At 44.9% G+C, this 26,987-nt stretch overlaps 1 protein-coding gene across 13 annotated transcripts in view; it reads left to right on the top strand.

The window, feature by feature from the left end:
• Positions 1-26,987, top strand: part of LOC147013640 (rab GTPase-activating protein 1-like) — a 337,271-nt gene that overhangs the window by 19,955 nt on the left and 290,329 nt on the right. For 11 of the 13 annotated variants that reach the window (XM_085855705.1, XM_085855704.1, XM_085855702.1 and 8 more), the window contains 2 exons: positions 10,611-10,949; positions 12,974-13,290. In XM_085855705.1, the coding sequence (XP_085711831.1) occupies positions 10,782-10,949; positions 12,974-13,290 (485 nt within the window). In that variant the 5' untranslated portion in view covers positions 10,611-10,781. The remainder of the gene's footprint in view (positions 1-10,610; positions 10,950-12,973; positions 13,291-26,987) is intronic. The other 2 variants (XM_085855707.1, XM_085855708.1) reach the window with 1 other exon arrangement.

Below are 26,987 nucleotides of genomic sequence, written 5' to 3'. Positions count from 1 at the left end.
TGCAGTCATCTTTGCGGAGACTTTAGATATCCTTTTGGGGGCCCTCGAGGTGCTGAATGAGGAGTCGGAGCTGCTGGGATTATGGATTTCCTGGGTCAAAACTAAGATCCAGGCTTTCAATGACATCTTGGATGCCGCTGTCCTGTCTGTGTCTGTTTGTGGTGAGGATGTTGAGGGCGTGGAGAGATTCACTTACCTTGGCAGTGATATTCATGTCTCTGCTGGCTGTGAGTCAGAGGTCAATAGACGTCTGGGTCGGGCCTGGGGAGTCATGGATTCACTGGATCATGGGGTGTGGCGCTGCTGGTACCTGTGCGGGAGGACGAAAGTCCGAGTCTTCAGGTCCTTGGTACTTCCAGTCTTGCTCTATGGATGCGAGACTTGGACTCTGACCATGGATCTGAGATGGAGACTTAATTCCTTTGGTACCAGGTCTCTTCGGAGAATCCTTGGCTATCGCTGGTCGGATTTTGTGTCCAATGAGCAGTTGCTGAGAGAGACTCGGATGAGATTTGTTACCTGCATAGTCCGTGAGCGTCAGTTGCGGCTGTATGGACATGTGGCTCGTTTTCCTGATGCTGATCCTGCTCACCAGATTCTCTCAGTGAGGGAGTCTCATGAGTGGAGGAGGCCAGTGGGCCGACCACGTGCCTCGTGGTTGCAGCAGGTTGACCATCATCTCAAGGAGATGGGGATGGGCCTGGCATCTGCCTGGGGGATGGCCAGATGGAGGCCCCTGGAGTACCGGCGGAAAGTGGACGCAGCGACGCGCTGTTCTGGCACATGCTCCCCTACCTGACCTGACCTGAACAAGAGTCAAATGATATTCATCACATTCAATGGGTTTGGAATCAACAAAAATTGCATTATAGATTACATACTTTACTCAATTTTGAAAAGGGAACTGATAATCGTGATAATGACAAACTCAGAAAATGTAGTCAAATCATTGCACACTTCACTTTGAAGCGGCTATGGTTTACTGTCTACTACCATTCTACCAGGACACATGGTACACGCATACATCAGTCTTGTACAATATGAGTTTCTGAGCTCAAGTGTACTGGCTCTGGGTCAAGAAGTTAACACTTTTACAAGCAATGCGACTTTGCATTTGCACATTCTAAGCTAGGCCGATATCTCAGTCTGTGTCTACTGCGTCTGTCTACTGGCATTCTCCTTCACAAGCACACAGTCCAGTGCATTGCAGATTAGCCTTCTTGCATTTGCAGCGGTTTCTATCGCCTTTTTTGCAGCTGCACGACACCAGCTTGAAGCAGCTTTTTGAAGCCTCAGAGAGTGTGGTCCAGAGCGGTTCGTAGGACCCATCCTCTGTTTGCCGCCAGCCCCAGCTTGTTGGTGATGGAAGCACGGGTTGAGGGACCAAGACCTCCCCCCAGACATAGCCACCCTGGAGACTGATCTCTTCACATGCTGTTCCAAAGCATCGTAGGTAGGTGGCATGCGCTGGACGGAGTTCCTCTTGGCGAAGAATTTCTTTATGGCCTCGTTGACGTCCGTATATGGAAATGGTGCGGTCATAGAGGAGCACCACAAACCTTTCAATGCAGTGCATTGTGTCATCCTGGATGTTGACTGGCGTGGTGGTCAGGGTCACAAGAGAATCTGTCAGTTCTGGAAATGAGTTCCATGTGGCCCAGGCAGATTTCTTCCCATGCCCCACGAATGCTGATACCCTGTCACATCCGGTCATGGCGTGGAAGACAGGGAGGGCATGTGCCTTCTGTGGACCGAGGGAGGCAGCTATTTCATGGGCAGGGATGTAGCGGTAGTTCTTGCCCATCCCAAAGGCAATCTTGAGTTCATCCACGCATGGTAGTGCCTGGGCTCCCATCACCGCTAAGACGACGACGTCGGTGTCTACGGTTCGAACTTGAATCCGACGGTGGTCATGTTCTGCAGCATGGGCCACATGTAGCATGATGCGAGTGTCCGCCTCTTCTTGATCGCATTGAGCCAGAGATCTTTCATCTTCCTGCCTTGGAAGGCAGATGACTGCTTCACTATCAGTGACTACCAGCTCCTTTGCCTCGTCATGGAAGGACTGCACCAGCACATCGGACAGGAAGGTGAAGAGCTCCATCTTGTTTGCATCGAGTAGGAAACTCTGCCAGTTTTCTGGTATGGCTGCGGTGCTCACCACCTGCCGTTGCACCCCTTTTCCTCGTTTCTCCCTTGTCGCCATCTTCAAGGAGCCATCTTTGTAGCTATCCCAAATGAGGTCGAGATGTGAAGCATGACGCAGCTGCCCCTCGACGTATTGGATGAAGACTTGGTGGGCATATTCTTCAAATGTCTTGGCAGTGCCAGGCTTCAACATCTGCATGATGACTGCGCCGTCAGGGACAACAGAAGTGACAGCAGGTGCATCAGACTGAGCTTCAGTAACGCCTTCAAGGCACACCAGCAAGTCGCTTTTGCTACCCAGGTGTAGTTTACCTGCATCAGATAACGCGGGAGGGCATGCTTGATTTTCATGACGGAAGAACTCGTCCAGGTTCCCATCGCGGTTCTGGCAGCCTATGTACAGCCTTGCAAATAAGGCCATATCATTCTTCACAGATGCTTCCTTTCCTTTGGGTGCTTTTGGTCTTCTGTCTGTTCTGAAGAGGGGGAGTTTGTTCCTCTTTATAGGTTCGTCAATAGTCTTGGTTCTGTCGATGAGGCAATCCTTTGAGTATGCCTGAAACTGTTCTTGTCCAATCTGCTTGGCAGTGCGAACTGTTTCAATCACTGCAGGATCGGCAATCTCCTTGGTGTCTAGGACCAGCAAATCTGGACTATCCTCCTCGAAGGGATTCCCCAGCTCTTCACTGACAGCCACAAGTGATTGTACATCTTTGGCAAATGCTTCCTGTGCACGCGGTGTTTCTTCATGGTGACGTGTCTCCTCATTGGCATTTGGATGCATGTTAGCCTCCTCAAACTCCATGATCACTCTGGCCACCTCGGGTCTGGCGACCATCCAGCGCCTCAGAGCACTGGTATTGTCCGTCAGGCCAACGGCACCTCGAAAATGCATTTTCCCATAAAAATGACCATTTTTCCCCAATACAATGGTTGGAAATATCATTAATCAACACAAATGACATTTGTATTGTTTTCCTTTGTAAATGCACATCACACGGAGTATTTATCACCTCTGAGAAACCTACAAAGAGAATAACAATGATAGATATCCCATGTTGTTAAAGTAGAATGGTGGCCATTTTGGAAAATGGCCGCCAAAGCTGACCAAGGCAAAAATCTCGAGTGGCTCCATATCCAGAATTGTTCAGAATACATTAGTCAACATATGTACCAATTTTGTTGCTTTTATGAAAAGTCGAACAATTGGTTTGCTATGCTGCAGTACTATTAAGCTTTGAAACATGTATCTTTGTATGTCAAATACAGTACATCTTGTGGACAGTACATCTTTTTTGTATAATTAAAATGGCCGCCAGTCTACCAGTCGACCATCTTTGATCAGATCGCAAAATAAAGTTTGATGCACGTGTACGCCATTATGTACAGTGCCTTTGCCAAGTTTGCACGAAATGGTTGGGGGACACGTTTTAAAGTAACAAAATGGCCACTAGTCAGCCATCTTCGATCTGATCTCGAAAAAAAATGATGTGCTTATGTAAGCCGTCATTGTTTATCTGTGTGCCAAGTTTGAACAACATCGGTAAATACATGTCCAAGGAATGGTTGAGGACGTGTTCAATACCGTGGTTTTTACAACTAAAATGGCCGCCAGTCTGCCATCTTTGATCTGATGTCAAATCAAAATGACTTCTACATGCAAGCCATCATTCGTTATCTTTGCGCCAAGTTTGAACAACATCGGTAAATGCATGTCCATGGAGTGGATGAGGACGTGTTCAATGCCGGGTTTTTTCACAACTTTTTTTTTTTAATGTTGAAGGCCCCCCGTCACAGACTAAATCATCCTCATCGAGGCCAGGCCTTAAATAAAGAAAAATAAAAGAGAGAATGTAAAGTGAGGAGTGAAAATGAGTGATTAAGAAAAGTGTGTGATGCTTGTTTGCAAGAAAGAAAGGTTAAAGCCAGCCCCAGTACCTAGAGTTTGAGTGAGACAGAAAGTAAGACCAGCAATCCTGACACGGAGAGTGTAAGATGGTTCTGAGCACTACTTAAACGCTCTTAAGTCAGAATGGTAGTCCCACCCTGAGCGATTGCTGTCTACAACCTATGACCTAAAAAAAACCGGTCAAACCGGATGGGTGTTTGTTTTTTCGGAGACACCATCTCCTTACTGGATGGCCGTTGGCTCCCGAAAGGAGCTCATCTGCCCTTTATCAGGTATTGTTTTTAGTCCTGCAGGGTGTCACAGTCTCCCTACCCTCTGGCCAACCAGTGAGGGTAGTCGGTTTAGTCGCCGACTGCCTGACCACGCAGCAGGTAGCACTGGGTTACATGTTACCAGTGGCAGTCAAGAAACCTGACTGAAATTGCAAAACAACAAAATGGTTGCCAGTCGACCATCTTTGATCAGATCGCAAAATAAAGTGAGGTGCAGATGTATGCCATCATGTACTGCGCTTGTGTCAAATTTCACCAAATTCGGACCATGCATGTCTGAGAAATGGTTGGGCACACGTTTAAGTAACAAAATGGCCACCAGTCGGCCATCTTGGATCTGATCTCGAAAAAAAAATGACGTGCTTATGCAAGCTATCATTGGTCATCTGTGTGCCAAATTTAAACAAGATCGGTAAATGCATGTTCGAGAACGTTTTTTTTCTGTCTGAGAACGGAGGGCAGAGTGAGAAATCTGGAAAATCAGGTGAGCTGAGGTTGAATACTATACATCAGGAGCTTTGCTTGGAGGCCTTTGTGCCAGACCCTATCAAAGGTTTTTCTGATGTCCAGTGCAATGACTACTTTGTCTGAAGTGCTCGAGAACTAAAGACCATTCATTGCAGTTGTTTATTGACAAGAGACTCCATGACTTTGGATATATTGAAGGTCAAGGGAATTGGACGGCATGCTTCCAGGAGGTTGGGTAAATAGCAGTACAGTAGGTGAGGATGAAAGGTTTGGAGAAAATATGAGCAAGTTTGGGAGTCCAGTGTTTGAGAACAACAGCAGGAATGCCATCTGGACCATTAGCTTTGTTGGTGACAAGAGAGAGCAGGTTTTGGCAAACTCTGTGAGTGGAAAATTTTGATGACGGGCATAAATGGAGTTGGATTTGGGAAAAGCAGGAAGAGTTCTATTGGAGTCATCCAGAGTAGAGTTGGCTGCAAATTGAGAGGCAAAGGTAACGGCTTTGGATTTAGGTGAGCTGAAGACGGAGCCATCAGGGTGATGATTCAGGGAGAAAAAGATGATTCACAGAAGTTAGTCGGAGATGTGCTTGGCCAAAGACCAGAAGGCATGACTGCCTGCAGAGACAATAGAGCTTGGCAGAGGTCTGCTGGATAAAGGTGCCTTTGGCTCTGGAGATGATGTATTTGCAGTTGTTGGAGGCAGTCACATAAGCAGTATGAACATGATCTGAAGGTGAAGCTTTCCAGGTTTTGAAGAGGCAGTTTTTGAAAGAAGACAGAGGAAGCACAATGATGGGAGAACCACTTGAGAAGGAGGTGGGGGATGTGGCTTTTCTACATTTGGATGAGTGGATTATGTGAAGAGAAATACCAAGAAGGATGATTTCAGTGATTTGGTTTGCTGACGTAGAGGGATCAGTGGAGAAACATGAATCTCACCAGGTTTAGTCTTCACAAAAATTGGTGCAGGTCATCCCAATTGGCAGATTCATAATTCCAAAAGATGTGGGAGGGAGACCATTGGAATGTTGGAAGATTTGGAGGAGCAGTCTGGAATGTGAGTGGGTTCAAAGATGAGTTGGCAGGAATCACTGTGGAGAGCAAAAGCTTTGGCTTCAGTCCCAGCCTGGCTGTTGTGGTGAGAGTGGAAAAGGTTGGAGGAGTTGTGGATGGTAAAATCCCCAAGAGCGATTATTTCAGATGAAGAGAGGATTATTAGATTTGCTCAAAACCAGGAGCATGTGATTGTCAGAGTTTGGAGAGTGGTGAAAGCAGCAGATCAATTCATATATTCGAGAGTGGTGGAGGCTGCAGATAGATTGAGGAGGAACACTTTGCGTAAGAGGAGTTGAAAAACACGGTTGGAAAGCTCAAAATGGATGAGGCGAGTAGTGAAGATACTGAAGCTGGCGTATGTGCGTATGCCAGCTTTGGGGTGGAAACTGTGGTAAGGGATGTAGCCAGGGCACTCAAGGTGTGTGTTGGGGATGGGTTTGATTTTCTGAGTCCCAGTAAGGAATAGGGAGGAGATCTGGCACATATGATTGCAACAGATTGGCCCACAGTAAAATCAAGATTCGTTTTCTTGTTAAGCATGAAAGAAAAAAGTTAAAAGAGGGGTAAGATCAGGTCAGGTCAGATATAGGAGCATGTGCCAGAGCAGTGCGTCGCTGTGCCCACTTTCCGCTGGTACTCCAGGGGCCTCCGTCTGGCCCTTCCCCATCTCCTTGAGATGCCAATCAACCTGCTGCAACCACAAGGAACGTTGTTGGCCCATTGGCCTCCTCCACTCATGAGGCTCCCTCGCTGAGAGAATCTGGTGAGCAGGAGCAGCGTCAGGCAAACGAACCACATGTCCATACAGCCACAGCTGATGCTCATGGACTATGCAAGTAATAAATCTAATTTGAGTCTCTCTCAGCAACCGCTTGTTGGACACAAAGTCTGACCAGCAATAGCCAAGGATTCTCCGAAGACACCTGGTACCAAAGGAATTAAGTCTCCATCTCAGATTCCTGGCCAGAGTCCAAGTCTCACATCCGTAGAGCAAGACTGGAAGCACCAAGGACCTGAAGACTTGGAGTTTTGTCCTCCGGCCCCTCTTCCAGTCAGTAGAGATGATGCTAGTGTTCCAGACAGACCACAGAACTGCATGCAACGACACGAATTCAGCATTTCCACCAGCCTTGAGAAGTTCAGCGTGGATGCCACAGATCCCAGGAGCTTTAACCAATTTCAACCGGTTCACTGCAGCCTGTGTTTCCACAAATGAAGGTGGATCAGTTGATTGGAGGGTCAGCAATCGGGATAGCAACACTCCTGACAACCAACTCCACAGCTGCTGGATCAACCTGGTGTACCAACGCTCAAAGTAACCGGTCCAGCATGCCTTCACTTCCGACTCCTTTGTCAAGAGCTCACCACCCTCCACTCTAACTGCAGTACACCGAGGGATGTGCTTGGAGGAACACAATGCGCAAATTCTCCTGCCAGCAGGATGAGAATCACTTGACCACAGGTGATGCTCTACCCCTCACAGATTCCTCGCACATAGGCCTCCTTGTCCGCCCTCAGTGTACATCCAGTTTTGTGCCTCAACTCCCTGAACAGCTCAGCTCTGCCATTAAGCCCGGCCCTGCGACTCTGGTCAATGGTATCCAATATCTCTTGAGAGACAAAATTCTTCTTCGTCGTACAGTGAGGGCAAGGAGCCACAGGAAAGTTTGCAGACAAACAAGCAATCCTGATACCACCAACAGTGCAAACTCTTGGCTTCGGAGGACCTCCCGGAATCCCTTGCTCGGTGAGAATACGGTCAGAAACTTGCAGAGAAGAATGCCCGATATTATACACCTCATGATGAGGCAGCCTCCCAGGTTTCTATACCCGGGTTTGAGCCTCTATCTTTCTGGCGGCAAGCATGTGGGAACACCAACTCCAATGGTACTGTTAGAACGTCTTCACTGTTGTGCCGACATGCGGGAACAGTTTAACTGTTGAGTCTGTGTTTGTATAGTGAGAGTTTGTAATTCTTGTTTGTTTGTTTTTTTTCTTTCTCATAATTCCATCCCCCCCCCCCCCCCGAGAGGAGTGAGCACTTCCTATTCTCATATGTGCACCAAATCTGCACCGCCACCGATTAGTTTCTCCAAAATAAACCATTGGGCTTTAAAGGTTCCTGTTGTCTCATTTTATACGAACCGTGGAAATTTTCTTGAAGCTAAGTCTGTTCTTTATTGTCATCTGTGCAAGTTAGCCTTCTCTTCGGATTCTGAGCATACTTTTCAGTATTCCCCAGCAAGCACTGCATAACCAGAAGCGCAACCCATAAGGCAGAAAGAATCTCCCAAAAACCCCAACCTCCTCCACCCTCCCCCCCCCATCCAGCAGCCTGCCCCAAGAGCTTACAAAATAACTAATGTTCTTTTAAAGCAGTGTTTCTCAAGGTGAGGCACACGCCCCACCGGTGGGGTGTGGCAATATTTTGGTGGGGCATGAGGATTCATAATTAATGAATCAATATATGATCGTTTTCATAGCTTTGCACTTTCAAATTTTCAAAAGTTTGAAGCTGCGACTGATGCCTCATAGCGTCATAACTAAAAACTGCTTCACCGTGCCCTTGTTAGCCAATCCGCCGGTAAGGCGTGCCCTTGATCCATTCAACGCTGTTAGTCACTATGACTCGCTTTTCGTCAAGGGGAATTCCTTATATGTAGTATATACTGAAGTGTCTCCAATCATGGTGGGGCATACGATTTTTTTTGAAAATCAAAGTGGGGCGTGGGACAAAAAAGGTTGAGAAACACTGGTCTAAAGGCTCCGAAGGGACAGGTGGTGGGTGGCTGCGGGCAGTCTACATGTAAGGGCAGCCTACCACATAAGAAAGGTGAACAAAGGGTGCTGTTATTCTGTGGACTCCTCTTACAGAGTTGGGAATATAGGAGGCTGGATATTCCATGATGACAAGAAATAAATGAAAAAATCCAACTTTTGTTTCTGTACAGGATTTTGTCATGGTGGTATTCATGTGTTGATGCACCTTGATGTCGCATTGGTCCTTATTTATGAACATCCATCTGCCAAACAAAAACCCAAATTGACAGAAATCGGAGAAATTATTAGTTTACTCGCGTAACCTTACAGAAGCATCAAGTTAAATTCATCAAGTCCAACTTGGTCGATCCTTTCAAAGTAAATGTGAGATAAGAAGAGGCAACTGGGATATATTGGTATTTTGGAATATTGCCTCCAGCAGATATTCTTTGCTGCTGATATTACTTAAGTGTTCACAATTTCACTTTATAGCACTGGCTAAGAATAGCTGTTATTGGGGATGTCCCTATGTCTTGATCCTGTCTCTCTGTCTCCCTGTCTCTCTGTCTCTCTCTCTCTCTCTCAGTAGTTCGGGTCGGAATTTGGAACTTGGCCACGGTGCCAGTGACAGCTTGCCTACTCTTCTCAAAGGATACCATGGGGTCTTTTACATTCATCAACAAATGCTGACCTATGTGTTATCCGTTTAACGTCCATCTGAGCGGGCACACATATTGGTGAATCACGATGCTTGTAAAACACCGGGGTGACAGTTTATAGCTGGGTTGGGATTCGAACCCAGGCTAGACAGCTTAGAGGCAAGTATGAGATCTATTCTATACATGGACTTGTCTGTCTGTCTGGTTTCCTTTGTCCCCTCTCTTTCTTTTTCTCAGCACTTTGTGCATCGTCACCAAACTGAATAATTAACACTGTCTTACAAATCTGCTTATGCTATGAAATTTCCTTCCAACTTTATTCCATTCGGTCCAGCGAAAAGTAGACTTTTGTCAAAGCGTTACCCATGCCGGATGACATGACTGCATTCCATTACATTGAGCAGTACTATAAGCCCAACTATTAAGGGACTGTTGTCATCGTCGTCATCATTCCATTCATTATATGATTGTTGTTGTACGACCCTCCTGTCCCGTAAAATGCCATTCCACCCCATCACTCATCCTTGACAGATATACCTGCTTGTTACAAAAAGGTAAATTAAGGAAATGGAGTTCTGTTCATCATAAATAATCTGTTGTGCAACCCCAGCATGAACACACTTCGCACACAGCTCACTTAAATAAGGATAACATCAGAAACAAACACATCGGATATGTATATATATATATATATATATATATATATATATATATATATATATATATATATATATATATATATATATATATATATATATATTTCTTCTTCGTGGTTTTATGATTGGAAGGTGTGGTTGATGTTTCTGTAAACTTTTAAATTTGTCTTTCTGGAAGACTCTGCAAGTGTGGAAGGGTGCGATCAACATATCTACATGTTTGGCTTGGTGGATGAAAGTTGAAAGAACAGTGGTTACCCTGTAACGAGCCTGTGTCCACCTTTTTGTAAGTGGGGAGGAGGTGTGTGAAACGGCACGCTTGGTTAAGAGTATTTTTGAGATTTGAAACAAAACAAAAACGAAATTCACAAGAACATGGTGAGCAAGTTGTATTAATTTGGTAAGTTCACTCAGTGGGATGTGCATACTCATCACATTGTGTGGTTGGATGAATGGTCTCTTCTTGAAGAAATGAAAGGTTTATTCATAAACAAGAGTTGATACAGAATGTCACTGGAAGCAGAAAAGATTTGATTATCTTTGTTGAAAAATTACTGATCAATGGGTATCTTTTAATTTGACCCAATGTTTATTGGCATTGAGCTAACCCACTGTTGATGGTTTTCATGCTCCCCAACCTTCTTTCCAACATCCATCTTGTGTGTTGTGGAAATATCCAGATCGGTCGATCAATTGGCAAAAAGTATTGTGAAACACAGCACGAGTGAGCATTGAGGAACAAAGGGAGGAAGCAGAGCATCTACCTTAAAAGTGGAGTGGGGTGAGTTGGAGAGGGGAAGACCGAGTGAAGAACTGACGGTGAAAGCGTATCGGTGAGGGTTGAAAATTTAATGGCGATGGCAGCTGGAGGATATGGTGCCCGCAGAGTGAGCTCGTCATCCGTCTCTACACCGAATTCTGATGAGTTTGTCATGGTGCCTGACTCTGGAGATGTTTCACCTCCCATTCAGGATAACACAGCTGATGACAATAGCTTGGAGAAGCCAAATGATCTGAAGGTAGGTGTTGGATTTTTGAGGAAAGAGGAAAGTAAAGGAAGGGAATTGGATAAAACTGAATAATTCTAACATTGTAATTGTACACATTTCTTCCATTTCCTCATGCTCATGAATTTTGTGTGCTTGATGTGCACATGAAGTCAGAAATTCATAAATGTTCCTTCTGTTTAGCTCACCTGGAACATAGTTCAGGTGAGCTTACGGGATAGCGCATCGTCCGTCTGTCGGTAAATACTCGCAACTTCTTCTCCGAAACTGCTGATTGGATTGTGACCAAATTAGGCTAAATGATCTTTGGTGTGGTACAACTCAGGTTTGTTCATGACATCCACCCCATGCTTTTTTAAGTTGACCATCGTAATGATTTTAAAGGACCCAAAAGTATTTGAATTCTGATCCAGCTTGGCCACCATTTTGGATCATAAGAAAATCTTTAACAACCTTCTTCTCTCAAACAGCTTCATTGATCAATGCAAAACTTTAAATTTGTGATCAACTACCCAAGGGAAATGTAGTTTCTTAACAATGATGTCATTAGTCATGTGGTATGGTAGCCATATTGGATAAATTGAAAACCACCTTCTCTGAAATCACTTAACCGATGAGTGCAAAACTTAACATATATGATTGACTACTTCTGGGAACTTTTGATTAAAATAAGCTGATGCCAAACACGGTATGTCCGCCAGAGACTTCAAGACACAGAAAGTGACAATATCTCAAAATATGAATTAAAGATAGCTTGGAGTTGCACCTTATCAAATCAAGCTAATTTTGACACAACATGAAGTTACAATCATACCAGAAGTGTGCGATATCTCAAAAACCAAGGATCATAGACAGCAGGCAGTTGTACTACTGTGAACATCATGTTAATACTACCTGACCTAAAATGTGTATTCTAAATCCAGCTCTTATTTTAACCCTGATCTATCTGCCACATCACCTTCCATCCACCAGGTGAGCTACAGGACCATTGGTCTTGTATTTTTTTTGTATTTGAATGCTATTTTTATGGGGCATTCTGGGTCAAACAACTGCCCTTAATGATCCATTGTGACCCCACGATAATATAGTTCCAAAGACAATTGACTGGAATATTTAGTTTGGCCAGTTTACCATTCCCAACTGAGCATATGATTTATGAATCTGAGATTCCAGGTTCAAACCCAGCAAAGTAACACCTCATGTAATGCTGTCCCATAGAATGCTGATTCGTTACAGAGCTCTTTGTATTGGGAACATTTTGTTGATGAAATTTTTTTGAAAGAACAAAATCAGGACCATGCAACACTCGCCGAGGAAACTCCCCCTCCACGATTATTGGCACTGTGTGCACACACTCTGAGTCAATCAGTACTGTTTACTCCGCCTTTGTTTTGTGGCAGGATGAGCCTCCTCCCACCTTGTTTTCCACCATTGCAAGCTCGGAGTGGAGTAGGAAAGGAGTAATACATACTCATGTTATGAAAATAAAAAATTATTATCTTTAGAAATTAAATAATATGTTTATCATGTGCATTATTGTTATTATTATTATTATTATTATTATTACTAGCTCTGTTACCGATACCCAAATGAAGCCCTCATATACTGCCAATGCATAAGAAACAACACTGTGGGGGAACGCATCTCCATATATACAATGGTGCAATGTACCAATTCAGTACATTTTAAATGAACACATTTCCATATAAACAACATTATAATGAACCCTTTTAATTCATTTTAAATTTACACATCTCCATATAAACAATGTTAAACTGAACCTTTTTGGTACATTATCAGTTAGCGCTCTCTTCTCCAGAACTGCATCCTGAGTGCGAAGTGAGGTATTACTGTATACCTTCTTCATTTGGCTTTTATCTACTTGTGCCTGTGTATTTCCCGTTTGTAATCATATACTATTGTCCTTGTCCAACTGTAATATATCTCCAAGCTACTCAATGAAACTTAAGCAATGTGTCTTCAAAAAATATTTCATTTTAAAAACAGCTTCCTTTTTACCTTCTGTACTCCAACAGAGTGCATTCAAGGAACTGCATGAAAAAGATAATGCAGGAAGAACTCCAGGACTGCCAATTCACTCTGTGGAGCCAATTGTGTTGGAAGATTCAAACTGTGATGCTAACTCTAAATTGATCAGCTCTTCTGTGGAGTCGTCATCGGCATCAGTGGAACCATTGCTCTTCTTTCAACTATCTTACCATGGCTCTTCATGTGTGAATGCTCCATGCAGCGAAGCGGAGGCCCAAAGAACCATGGCCATCCTGCGAGAGCAGCAACATGCCCCGCTGACCGTCACACTTTCAGTACCACATACGTCTGGAGGAGATGTGAGGTGAGATGCACTAGCAGGTAAACGAGCTTCTGTGATGAAACTAACCCATGCAAGCTGGCCCCCTCAAATTCAGGATAGATCGTGGCAGTCTTATAAGCTGCAATGGAACTGAAATGAGGGTCAAAATAGTCGAATGGAGGTATTCTATTCAATTAAAGTCAATTATGTCATATGCAGCAACACCTTTTATAAAATTGTTTTGCATTTTTTTCTGCCTGTGAATTACCACTGTACCCTAGTGTGCTGGACTGAACACACACACACACACACACACACACACACACACACACACACACACACACACACACACACACGCTCTTTTATTAGCCTTTTCCCTGCGCAGTGGAAGACGGGGTTTTGCAATCACTTCTGTGTGTGTCTGTATGTCTGTCAGGGCCATAACGCTTTTACCATTTGAGTTTTTGTCATCAAATTTTCAACAAAGGGTGCACATAGTGATGATGCAGTGGGAGCAGGCAGTGGTGAGGCAGCGAGTTCAAGCGTGGTGATGCATCGAGTACAAGAAGTGGTGAGATTATTAAATATGTAGATTCTTCTTTCTGTTGGAAGAATCATAGACAAAGAATTTTGTGCAGTTTTCAAGGAGCAGGAGTAGGGACATTGAAGGAAGGGTAAACGATATTGCATCAGTTCACGTAAGGAAGAAGTTGGTTGTGGTACACACCGAGGTGTGAATGATGAAGGGAAAGATTACTCAGAGGTTTTGAAAAATAGATACAGGATGTTGGGTAAGCCGTGAAAGGAAAGGGTTGTGAGGTCATGTTTTCTGGGATCCTCCCAAGATTAGGATACGATGTAGAAATTATGAGCAGAGCGATAGACGTCAACCAATGGCTGGAAGAATGGTGTGGGGAGGAAGGTTTTACATTTCGGAAGCAGTGGGAATAATTTGGGGACAAAGTGAGTGTTTCCGGAATGATGGTCGAATGTTAAATAGAAAGGGGACAGCAAGGTTTGCATTGGGAATTGAGGAAGAAATTCAGGCTTTTTTAGGTCAGCTGAGGGTGAGGAAGCTATTTAGGAAGGAACAGATGAAGTAATTGTGATGAGTCAGGCCAGGAAAGAAAATAGAATTTCAGGAATGGAAAAGTGAAACATATTCTATACCAGTGCCAGAAGTTTAAATAATAAGGTGGAAGAGCTTGAAGCCAAAGTAGATAGCGAGGAGTACGATATAGTTGCAGTGAATGAGACATGGTTTAAGGAGAAGAGTAATCGGAGGACTGGATTGGAATGCTACAAGGTGTATCAGTGTGATAGGAAGGAGAGACTATGAGGAGGAATAGCAATCTGGGTAAAGGACAGCATTACATCAAGAGAAAGGGATGACATTAAGGAAGGAATAAATGTTGAGGATTCTGTGTGGGTAGAGATTAGAGATTGTAAAAAGAGTAAGATACTGGTAGGATGCTTTTATAGGGTTCTGGGTGTGAAGGAAGAGGAGGAAGGAGGAGTACATGAAGAATTCAAATGGGCAGGTGGTGAGGAAAGAGTATTGATTATGGGGGATTTTAACTTGCCAGGGATATATTGGGTCCAGGAACAGGGAAAGGGCAGAGCAGATGAGGATTTCCTAGTTTTCGTCCAGGATTTCTTTTTAACCCAGTTTGTAGATAAGCCCACGAGGGGGAGTGCATTGTTCGACCTCCTTTTAAATAACGATCCCAATATGGTGGAGGAGGTGGAGGTAGGGGAGCATTTAGGATCAAGTGATCCTATGCCATATCTTCACATCTGGTATTTTGATATTTCCTTCTGAGTGCTGTAATATCAATGTGGTATTCCAGAGTTCCATTGCTTTCTAAATCAGTTTGATTCTTTGAGGATTGATTTTGTATATTTGCATGCATTTTATCATCCACGAATGTTGGACAATGTCAAAAGCTTTCTTGCAGTCCATCCAGACGGTGGACAATTTGGTTCTTTCCATTTAGCAATTTTCAAGTACATCCTTGTTCACTAGTATGTGGTCAATTGTTCCATAACAACCTCTCTCACATCCCTTTCATTCTGCCTCCAAACCTCTTTATTGTGTTCAATGATGGTGCATCATTTCTGTCATGATTCCTGTTGGAAGTTGTTGGTCGGCATGTTATTGGCCGGTATTTGTGAGGAAGTTGGGTTTCTTCAGATTTTGAGATGACAAATGTGTTTCCTTCTACGAGCAACTAATCCACTACTCATGCAGAATTTTTTAATGGTAATTATGACATCATAGGTCCAATGGGGTGGCAGCCATGTTGGGGAAAAAGGGAAAATTTTGGATCTCTGCATCTCCTAAACTGCACCACAGAAAAAATTGAAACTTGGCACCTGCCAACGACTCTGTATTAGGAATAAAAGTGATTTGACTATGACATCATCGGTGAAGTGGTATCCCGGTCAAAATTCGACATGTAGAACGCTGCATTCGATCAGTATGAAAATTTGTGAGGTTTGTCTTGGGATAGATTCGTTAACAGAATTTGTTTTATGACGTCATAGGTCATGTAGTTTGGCAGCCATATTGTTTTTTGTTTTTTGGGGGGAAAAAATCTTCTTCTCCAGAACCGCTTTGAAGATCAAAGTGAAACTGCACACAAATGATCAAATAGCCATGCTGAATAAAGTTTGATAACGATGACATCATAGGTCACATGGTCTGGCAGCCATATTGGATAAAAAATGAACCTTATCCAATGAAAGCAAAACTTCACACCCATGATCCTCTACCAAATCGTGGGCAGAGTCCAAATTTTCAATGCAATAGGTCATGTGGTTTGGCAGCCATGTTAGTTTGAAAACCAAAAATTAAAAACCCTTTTTCTGCAAAACCGCTTGACATATCGATCAATGTGAAACATGTTACGTCACATGGAGCAAGGGCAGTGGATCACAACTTCAAAGTTTCACTTCGATCGCTATCGCGGTTTCCAAAATATAATTTTAAAAAATATTGTCCTTGAAACCAATGTGGCTGCCACACAACGTGACTGATGATGTCATTTTAAAGTCAAATGTATGCAGCAAGCGCACTGGATCATAACTGCTAAGTATAGTATTGATATGTAAAATGGCTTCAGAAAAATAATTGTTTCATCATTTCCTTAAAACTCACGTGGCTGCCACATCAAGTGACTGATGAGGTCATTGTTAAAATATTTGCAGCAACAGTAGTTGGTCATCACTGCAAAGCCTCCCATCGAAAGGCTAAGCGGTTTCAGAGAAATTTTTTTTTAGCATGATTGACTCAGCACGGGGAATATTTGTTGAAAATTTCAACATCGGTCACGTGGTCTCACAGTCATGTTAGACAAAAAAGCCTTATCCAATCAACGCGAAACTCCAAAGAAGTGATCGGCCATCCATTCTGAATTTGATTTGATAAAGAGGATGTTGGGTATCAGTTGTCCGATCGAAGCGGGGTTGTATCAAAGTGGGGTGGCATGGTTTTTTTTTTCACCATTAAAATTTCACGAAATTTTCACCATACTTGTGACTACTCATGTAAAATGTTTTTGTTATAACTATGATGTCATAGGTCACGTGGTGTGGCAGCCATTTTGGAAAAAAAAGAAAAACTTTGGACCTTTGTATCTCTGAAACCGCTCCATGGAAAAGATTGAAACTTACTCCCCATGGGAAATAAGTGCAATTTTTTTTTTTGATCATATCATGTGTGTCTTCGTTATGTGTCGAATGCTTTATCTGATTAGTATGAAAATTTTTGAGGGTCATCTCGGGCTAAATTGTAATTGGCAAAAAAATTGTTGATGTCATTGGTCACGTGGTTTGGCAGCCGAATTGTTTTTAACAGGATCATGATATAAAAAGTCACTATCCAACATACAAGGAGCATTATGCAAATTTTTAACGTACCATAGATGACAATCTATGGTACGTTAAATATCTATGGTACGGTACGAAAGCAAATATTCCCAGAATGAAAATAAAATTGAGAGAGATTTTGAAGACCTCGATCATTTGGGACCTCCAGAACATGCATGGGATACTGTAACTCCTGGAGCTCGGCATGAACAAGCTCAACAGGAAGATAAAGGTATCGTAGAAGAACACCTCAAGAGGAAGCTGATAACAACATTGACTTTGCTCCTCAAACACAGTAGGCAAGATCGGACCTTCAAGCATGCCACTCATCTGAACGAGAAAAGGAGTTGATGATACCACAGCAATACAGGGCTATGATGCGAACATTAAATGGGAAACGGATGGAAATCCTAAAACTGCATCGCAAGTGGTCTTCTTCTTGCGTATGGCAGCTTAGCTGCCGGGGTAGCTATCATTTCTTGGAAGCGCGACTGTGTCGCTGATGCAGTGCCCCTCTACCAGTACACACTGGGACTCATTTCGCCGACCTCGGAAGGATGACAGGCTGACTCAACCCCCTGGTGTATTAATTCAGCAGCCAACAAGGCTTGAACTCGGTACGCTAGGATCCCAAGCCGCCACCCTAACCACTAAGCCAACACCAGGCATATCACAAGTGGTATAAAGACATGATACAGGCTCTTAAACAAGACAAGCTAATACCTGTTTACAGGATCTTCTTCAGTGGACCAGGAAGTGTTGGCAAGAGCCATATTATCAAGCTGGTTCACTAAGAAATCATGAAACTTCTCAAGCCACTGTCTGAATACTTTGAGCCAGATGACATTGCAGTGATCCTAACCACCTTTACTGGAACCGCAGCTTTTGGAAAAGATGGAATGACTTTGCATTCTGCAATTAACTTCACTGATGGTCTGAAGAGCAAAAAGGAATACCAGGCACTGAGCAGTGAGAAGCTCAACACAATAAGGTCCAGACTAGAAAAGCTCAAGTTGTTGATTATTATAGATGAGGTGTCAATGCTATGATTGCCACTGATCTCCTCGACCACCTCCATCGCCGGCTGCAATATATCGCCGGGAAGAAAGATCCTGTTTCAAGATTTGGTGGAATCAGCATACTTGCCGTAGGAGATCTGGATCAGATTCAACCTGTCGACCAGAATCATGATTTTACCTTACCATCAGACATACAGTATATGCTCGGCTTCACGGATCATTATGGGACGAAAACTTCCAAATGATTGCGCTGACTGAGAGTACGCGGCAAAGATAAGACAAAGATTTTGCTGAGCTTTTAATGCGTGTCCATACAGCAACATGCACAGCAGCTGATATCAGCATCTTGAAATTCAGGGAGATAACCAAACAGCCTGCTATACCCAGAGGATGCTCTTCATGTCTTCAAAATGAACAAGGAAGTCGATGAGCACAATTTCACACACATTAGAAAACTTGCTGCTCATGTGTTTGACATAAAAGCCATCGACAAGAAAAAAGACGTGCACACTGGCTTGATTGATGTTGTGATATCAACAATAGCATCAGATACTGGTGGATTGCAGGAAGTGGTATCGATAGCTGTCGGAGCATGTGTTATGGTCACCGTCAACATTGATGTATCTGATGGTTTAGCCAATGGTGTATGTGACACTGTTATAGCCATAGACCATTTAGGCTCTGATGTCCATGCTATTTTGGTCAAATTTGACAGTGATCGTGTTGGGAGAGAAGCCATAACCTACAGCCAGTACAAGCAGACATGTCCTGGAACTGTTCCCATCAAACGACAAGAGGTCAAGTTTTACACGAGCAGAGGCAGAACTTCAGTACAAGCCGTGCGAGTACAATTTCCACTTACACTTGCACGGGGTTGCACTGTGCGTAGAGTGCAAGGAAAAATATTGGACAGGATTGTTGTTTCATTGGAAGGAAAAGGCAGATTTATGCCTGGCCAAGCTTATGTTGCCTTGAGCAGAGTCAAAACCTTGAGTGGTCTGCACATACTTGGGTTTGATGAAAGCACAATTCGTGTCAACCCAGCTGTCAAGGAAGAAATTAATCGACTTCAAGGCAATGTTACTCGACTGGTTGAGCTTCTGCAGATTCAGTCTTGGAGGTCATTGGCTTAAAATCGGCTAACTGAACATCAGGTCACATCTGGAACATCTACCAGATATGAAAGCTGGCATCACCATGAGATCAGCAGATGCTCTTTGTTTTGTTGAGACTCTCCTAGGAGGACAGAAGCTCAACTATGATGCACAACTTAGGCCTGAAATGAAGTGTTTCAGAGCTGAAAGGCCATGCTCTGCTAACTTGGACAAGGGAGGCATAATGATCATGACACCACCAGAAATGTCACCGAGTCCTAACCCAGACATTAAAGGAATAGAATACAGAACAGTGACGGTGACAACACAGAAGGAAAGAGAAATCAACATTGTCACTATACAGATCACACACAACAAGCTGTCCTTTGTTCATGGACAAATTACAAGATGTGCTGACATCTTTGGATCTCCAGCAGCTGACTGTTGTACTGGGCGAATTCAACTACGACCTTTTGAGTACTCCAAAACACACCAGAACACAAGTGATGGGAAAATATGGATTTTGCCAATATATCTCAGGACCAAATATAGACAATGGGTCATTGCTGGACCGTATGTATGCAAACAAAGATGTGGAGATAGGAATGGACATTGTCGACATTTATTATTCAGACCACGATGCAGTAGATATCAATAAATCTTTAGACTGCTTGATTATGTAAATATGAGTCTTTGAGTATTGTTGCTGACAAAAGAACTCATGTTATGTGCTCCACGGGAGTGTGGGTGGATCTCTGCTCTCCGATGATTCGTGAACGGATATAATCTTCAGTGCAATCATCAGTGATAATATGATGACTATAAAGTGAAATGACACTGGTGTTAATCATGATTACTTAGAGACACGACTGCATTGACGTTTAATTTAAATTGTATTCTTTCATGAAGTTTATTAACTTAAGTTGATCTTTCCGTGATTCATTTTAATTGTGGAGTTTTAGTACGTATTAATAATGTCCCGGTTAATAATAATGCCCCGGTTAGAATAGGTGTACCATATCCCTGTGTGTCGTAAGAGGCGACCAGGGTTGCGTCAGGAAGGGCATCCGGCGTAAAAAAAAAACCTATGCCAATCATTATGCGGACATCAAAACGAATTTCCATACCGGATCGGTCGAGGCCCGGGTTACCAACGACCGCCACCGGTACCGGTGGTCAGCAGGGTACCAGTGGAAATTGTGCTACTGCTGGGCGAAGGAGGAGAAGGAGACGGAGAAGGCGAGTCCAGAGGCAGTGGGAGAGGTGGAAGGGTAGAAGTGTGCAGGTGAGAGTTGGATCTCTGAATGTTGGGACGATGACTGGCAAAGGGCGAGAGTTGGCTGATATGATGGAGAGAAGAAAGGTGGACATACTGTGTGTACAAGAGACCAAGTGGATGGGGAGTAAGGCTCGGAGCATTGGATGTGGTTTCAAACTGTTCTACCATGGTGTGGATGGGAGGAGAAATGGTATCGGGGTAATCCTGAAGGAAGATTATGTCAAGAGGATATTGGAGGTGAGGAGAGTGTCTGAGCGAGTGATGAGTGTGAAGTTGGAAATTGAAGGGGTGATGATGAATGTCATCAGTGCATATGCCCCACATATGGGGTGTGAGATGGAGTATAAAAAAGATTTCTGGAGTGAGTTAGATGAAGTGGTGGAGAGTGTATCCAAGGATGAAAGAGTGGTGATTGGAGCAGATTTCAATGGGCATGTTGGGGAAGGGACTAAAGAGGATGAGGAGGTGATGTCAGGTGATGTTAGGATAACATCACTGCCCTGCATAAAAAAGGTGCAAAAACAGATCCCTATAACTACAGACCAATCAGCCTTCTCCCAGTCATCAGCAAGGTGATGGAATCCATCATCGCTTCAGATATGAAATCCTTCCTCTTCTCCAATGTCTTGATTTCCAATCATCAATTTGGTTTCAGACCAGGTCACTCTACCCTGGATATGCTGCTTCTGCTCTCCCATCAATGGATGGAGGTCCTCAATGCCAGACAGGAAATCCAAGCCGTATCCCTGGACATATCATGTGCTTTTGACACAGTCTGGCACCCTGCACTACTCACCAAACTCTCTTCCCATGGTATTCAAGGCCATCTCCACTCATGGCTCGCAGACTTCCTCTCCTGTCGCAGTCAACGTGTGGCCCTAAATGGAGTTCTTTCATCCCCTCTTTCTGTGCAGGCTGGAGTTCGCATCAAGAATTGTGTTAAATCGCATCTCTGACCTAAAACTTTTAAAAACCACAGTTTGCCATGGATGCTCGCTTTCCATCAACCATTCTTTTTTTCCAACTTCAGTGCCAACTCACCCCCCTCACCCCTCACTCTCACTCTCAAAGCAACCATCCCACTCTTCTCCCTCCAAGCCTCCCTCTCACCTCTCTCAAAAATTCCTCCCTCACCTTTCTCCCACCTTTCATCCCCCTCACTCTTCCTTCTCTAAGTTGCCCCCCCCTCTCATCCACCAACCTGCCTCCTTCCACTGCCCTCTCACCTCCATCTCTTCACTCCACCTCCTCAAATCCTCAACTGCCATCTTCCTTGTCTCTTGTCCCCCTCTCTCACAGCACCACAGAGCCTTTTCTCCTCCTCATTCGGCCCCCTCCCCTCGCTATTCTGCAATACCCCACACTCCTTCAGCAACCCTCCTTACCTCTCCCCCTCGTCCCTCATCCTACCCTCCCCCCCCCCCTCCACCTCCTGCCCCCCAAGCCTCCTCCCCTACCTCTTCATTAAATGTGTGGACCTCAAATATCCGGGGCCTTCGCTCAAACCTTTCAGATCTTTCCATGCAGGTTGCCACTGACAAACCAGACATTATCTGCCTAACAGAAACTTTCCTCTCCCAAGACGTGTCTGACTCCCAAGTATCTCTCCCTGGTTACTCCCTCTTACGGTATGACAGACCTGAGCCTCGTCCTGGTGGAGGTGTTGCTCTCTTCATCAAAGACTCTATTCCTCACTCTCCCTGCACTGCTCTCACTCCCCCACACCCCCAGGAATACCTCTGGCTTCGGCTTCCCTCCACTCCCACCTCATGTTTATATGTGTACTGTACCGTCCACCGAACAGTGATGACTCCATCTACACCTCACTCTCCGAAAACATGGACCATCTTCTATCTTCTCATCCAAACTCTCTCTTCCTCTTATGTGGCGACTTCAATTGTCATCACGCCAGTTGGCTAGGTGTGGGTACCTCTCTCACCTGCCATGGGACGTCAGCAAAAGCTTTCTGTGACTCATTGGGACTGACTCAATCTGTCAACTTCCCGACCCGGATCTCAACCAATGGTACTCCATCTCTTCTGGATCTGATTTTGACAAATTTCCCTGACAATATCTGCTGCTCTTCCTTCGCTCCAATTGGTTCTTCTGACCACGTCCTTGTTAAAGTGGACATCTCTCTGGCTGTCATCAGAGAACCACCTCACCGCCGTCGAGTCTGGCATTTCACTCAAGCCGACTGGCAGGGTCTCCGAGCAGCCATCAAACTTACAGACTGGTCTCCTATCACTACTTTCTCAAACATCAACTCATCCTGGGAATTCTTTCAAAGAAACTTGCTCTCCCTCATGCACAGATTTATCCCCTCTCGTGTTCAGTTGTCTTACCCTTCCTCCCGCCCTTGGTTTACTGAAGCTTGTGGCGAGGCAGTTGTCCTGAAACAACTTGCCTTTGCCTCATGGAAAGCAAACCCAACTGAGGGCAATCTCAGTTCTTTCCACAAAGCTCGGAACAAGTGTGTATCTACCCTCAGGAGAGCCAGAAAACAACATCTTTCTCATCTCAAGTCTGAACTCTCAGACCTCTCTCCCTCCTCAAAATCCTGGTGGCGTTTAATCAAATCTGTTTCTGGTGTATGTTCCCCCTCCATCCCCTCCCTTACCTCAAATGGTCGCACTGCTGATTCCACACGTGATAAAGCTGAATGTCTAAACTCGGTGTTTGCAGCTAAATCTTGTGTCCCAAACCCATCACTATCTCTACCCACTTTACCCAGTCGCACCCAACTGTCCCTGGACTCTGTATCCTTTTCTCCTGACAAGGTGGAGAGCTTGCTTTCAAACCTCGAGTCAGATTCTGCAACCGGTCCAGACGGCATCAGCCCACGTGTCCTCAAAGCCTGCTCTTCTGCTCTTGCTCACCCTCTCTCTGTTCTATTCACCCTCTCATTTTCCCAAGGTCATCTGCCATCTGCTTGGAAATCTGCTAACATCACTGCCCTGCATAAAAAAGGTGCAAAAACAGATCCCTGTAACTACAGACCAATCAGCCTTCTCCCAATCATCAGCAAGGTTATGGAATCCATCATTGCTTCAGACATGAAATCCTTCCTCTTCTCCAATGGCTTGATTTCCAATCATCAATTTGGTTTCAGACCAGGTCACTCTACCCTGGATATGCTGCTACTGCTCTCCCATCAATGGATGGAGGTCCTCAATGCCAGACAGGAAATCCGAGCCGTATCCCTGGACATATCACGTGCTTTTGACACAGTCTGGCACCCTGCCCTACTCACCAAACTCTCTTCCCATGGTATTCAAGGCCATCTCCACTCATGGCTCGCAGACTTCCTCTCCTGTCGCAGTCAACGTGTGTCCCTAAATGGAGTTCTTTCATCCCCTCTTCCTGTGCAGGCTGGAGTTCCTCAAGGTAGCGTTCTGGGCCCTGTTCTTTTTCTGGTTTTCATCAATGATCTCTCGGACTCTCTGGAAAATCCTCTATTTCTCTTTGCCGATGACTCCACCCTCTGCCGTACCATCTGTCATCCCTCAGACCGGCAAGCAGCAGCTTCTTCGCTCACTGCAGATCTGGATAAAATCACAAACTGGTCCAACACGTGGAACATGTCTTTCAATCCACACAAATCTCACACTCTCACTATGTCTCTTCGAAAGGACCGTTTACAAAACCCCCCCATCCACTTTCTCAACAATCCTCTGGAAGAAGTCTTTTCTTTCAAGCTTCTGGGTCTCACTATCTGCCATGACCTTTCCTGGGAAAGTCACATTTCCAACCTTGCCTCAAAAGCCAGTCGCCGACTGGGAATCCTCCGTCGTGCAAAGTCCTTCCTCGGCCCTCTTGAGCTCCTGACTACTTACAAAGCTTTTGTCCGTAGCCTGATGGAGTACTGCTCTCACCTCTGGGCTGGTGCTCCTGCCTCCCACCTTTCTCGACTTCACGCTGTCGAAACCAGGGCTTTTAAGATCATTGGCATCTCCCGCAATGAAGCTGAGTCTTTGGGCCTCTCACTCAATCACCGCAGGTTGGTCGGTGGTCTTTCTGTCTTCTACCGACTCCTCTCCAGCCTTGCCCCCCTGCTCTCTCTGCGATTTGTCCCAACCACATTTCCACAGGGCGCTCAAGGTCCGCCAACAACCCCCTTCTGGTAAAACTACCAAAATCACGAATCACTGCTCATCTTCACTCTTTCATTCCTCTTTTTTCCCGCCTTTGGAATAAACTTCCTCACTCTATTCTTTCCCATTCTTCCCTCCAGGCTTTCAAAACAGCTGTTCACCACCACCTCTTATCTTCCCCCATCCAAATCCTCGATCTTTTCTACCCCGATAATCCACCCATGCCCACTTCCTTCAATTCTCCTGCTTTCCTTCCTGAAAGTCCCTGTAATGTCCATCTTCTCCTCGCCATGTTCCCCGTCCCATCCCCATCCCTCTCCCTTCCACAGTTCACCTGTGTCTGTTCCCCAATGTTTTGTCCCTTCCACTCCCACCCCTCTTGTCTCATGCCTCCTTGCTGTGAGTTGTGTGTTAGCTCTCATACGAGCCTCGACCAAGGTATACAAAAAAAAAAAAAAAAAAAAAAAAAAAAAAAAAAAAGTTCCTCAAGGTAGCGTTCTGGGCCCTGTTCTTTTTCTGGTTTTCATCAATGATCTCTCGGACTCTCTGGAAAATCCTCTATTTCTCTTTGCCGACGACTCCACCCTCTGCCGTACCATCTGTCATCCCTCAGACCGGCAAGCAGCAGCTTCTTCGCTCACTGCAGATCTGGATAAAATCACAAACTGGTCCAACACGTGGAACATGTCTTTCAATCCAGACAAATCTCACACTCTCACTATGTCTCTTCGAAAGGACCGTTTACAAACCCCCCCATCCACTTTCTCAACAATCCTCTGGAAGAAGTCTTTTCTTTCAAGCTTCTAGGTCTCACTATCTGCCATGACCTTTCTTGGGAAAGTCACATTTCCAACCTCGCCTCAAAAGCCAGTCGCCGACTGGGAATCCTCCGTCGTGCAAAGTCCTTCCTCGGCCCTCTTGAGCTCCTGACCACTTACAAAGCTTTTCTCCGTAGCCTGATGGAGTACTGCTCTCCCCTCTGGGCTGGTGCTCCTGCCTCCCACCTTTCTCGGCTTCACGCTGTTGAAACCAGGGCATTTAAGATCATCGGCATCTCCCGCAATGAAGCTGAGTCTTTGGGCCTCTCACTCAATCACCGCAGGTTGGTCGGTGGTCTTTCTGTCTTCTACCGACTCCTCTCCAGCCTTGCCCCCCCTGCTCTCTCTGCGATTTGTCCCCACCACATTTCCACAGGGCGCTCAAGGTCTGCCAACAACCCCCTTCTGGTAAAACTACCAAAATCACGAATCACTGCTCATCTTCACTCTTTCATTCCTCTTTTTTCCCGCCTTTGGAATAAACTTCCTCACTCTATTCTTTCCCATTCTTCCCTCCAGGCTTTCAAAACAGCTGTTCACCACCACCTCTTATCTTCCCCCATCCAAATCCTCGATCTTTTCTACCCCCGATAATCCACCCAAGCCCACTTCCTTCATTTCTCCTGCTTACCTTCCTGAAAGTCCCTGAAATGTCCATCTTCTCTTCGCCATGTTCCCCGTCCCATCCCCATCCCTCTCCCTTCCACAGTTCACCTAATGTGTCTGTTCCCCACTGTTTTGTCCCTTTCGCTCCCGCCCCTCTTGTCTCATGCCTCCTTGCTGTGAGTTGTGTGTTCGCTCTCATACGAGCCTCGACCAAGGTATACAAAAAAAAAAGTGTAGGTACGGTCTCAACAAGAGAAATGTGGAATGGCAAATGGTGGTAGAGTTTGCAAAAAGAATGGAAATGGCAGTGGTAAATACGTATTTCAAGAAGAAGGAGGAACACAGGGTGACATACAAGAGTGGAGGAAAGTGCACACCAGTGGATTACATCTTAAGCGGGAGATGCAACCTGAAAAAGATTAGTGACAGTAAGGTGGTGGCAGGGGAGAGTGAAGCTCGACAGCATCGATTGGTGGTCTGTAGGATGACTTTAGAGGTGAGGTTGAGGAAGAGAGTGAGGGCTGAACCAAGGACCAGATGGTGGAAGCTGAAGGAGGAAGACTGTTGCGTGAAATTTAGGGTAGAGGTGAGACAGGCGTTGAATGGTGGTAAAGATGGGTGGGATGATTGGGCAACTACAGCAGAAGTGGTGAGGGAGATAGCTCAGAAGGTACTTGGTGTGACATCTGGACAGAGGAAGGAAGATAAGGAGACTTGGTGGTGGAACGAGGAAGTACAGGAAAGTATAAGGAAGAAGGGGTTGGCGAAAAGGAAGTGGGATAGTCAGAGAGATGAAGAAAGTAGGCAGGAGTACAAGGAGTGGCGGCGAAAGGCAAAGAGAGAGGTGGCAAAGGCCAAGGAAAAGGCATATGACGAGCTGTATGAGAAGTTGGATACAAAAGAAGGTGAAAAGGATTTATACCGATTGGCAAGACAGAGGGACCGAGCTGGGAAGGATG

The sequence above is a fragment of the Eptatretus burgeri genome, chromosome 14 (genome assembly GCF_056783735.1).
Source record: "Eptatretus burgeri isolate ZD-2024b chromosome 14, Ebu_testis_v1, whole genome shotgun sequence".
Lineage (NCBI taxonomy): Eukaryota > Metazoa > Chordata > Myxini > Myxiniformes > Myxinidae > Eptatretus > Eptatretus burgeri.
The sequence above is the reverse complement of the archived record's forward strand: the minus strand, read 5'-3'. Positions and strand labels throughout refer to the sequence as shown.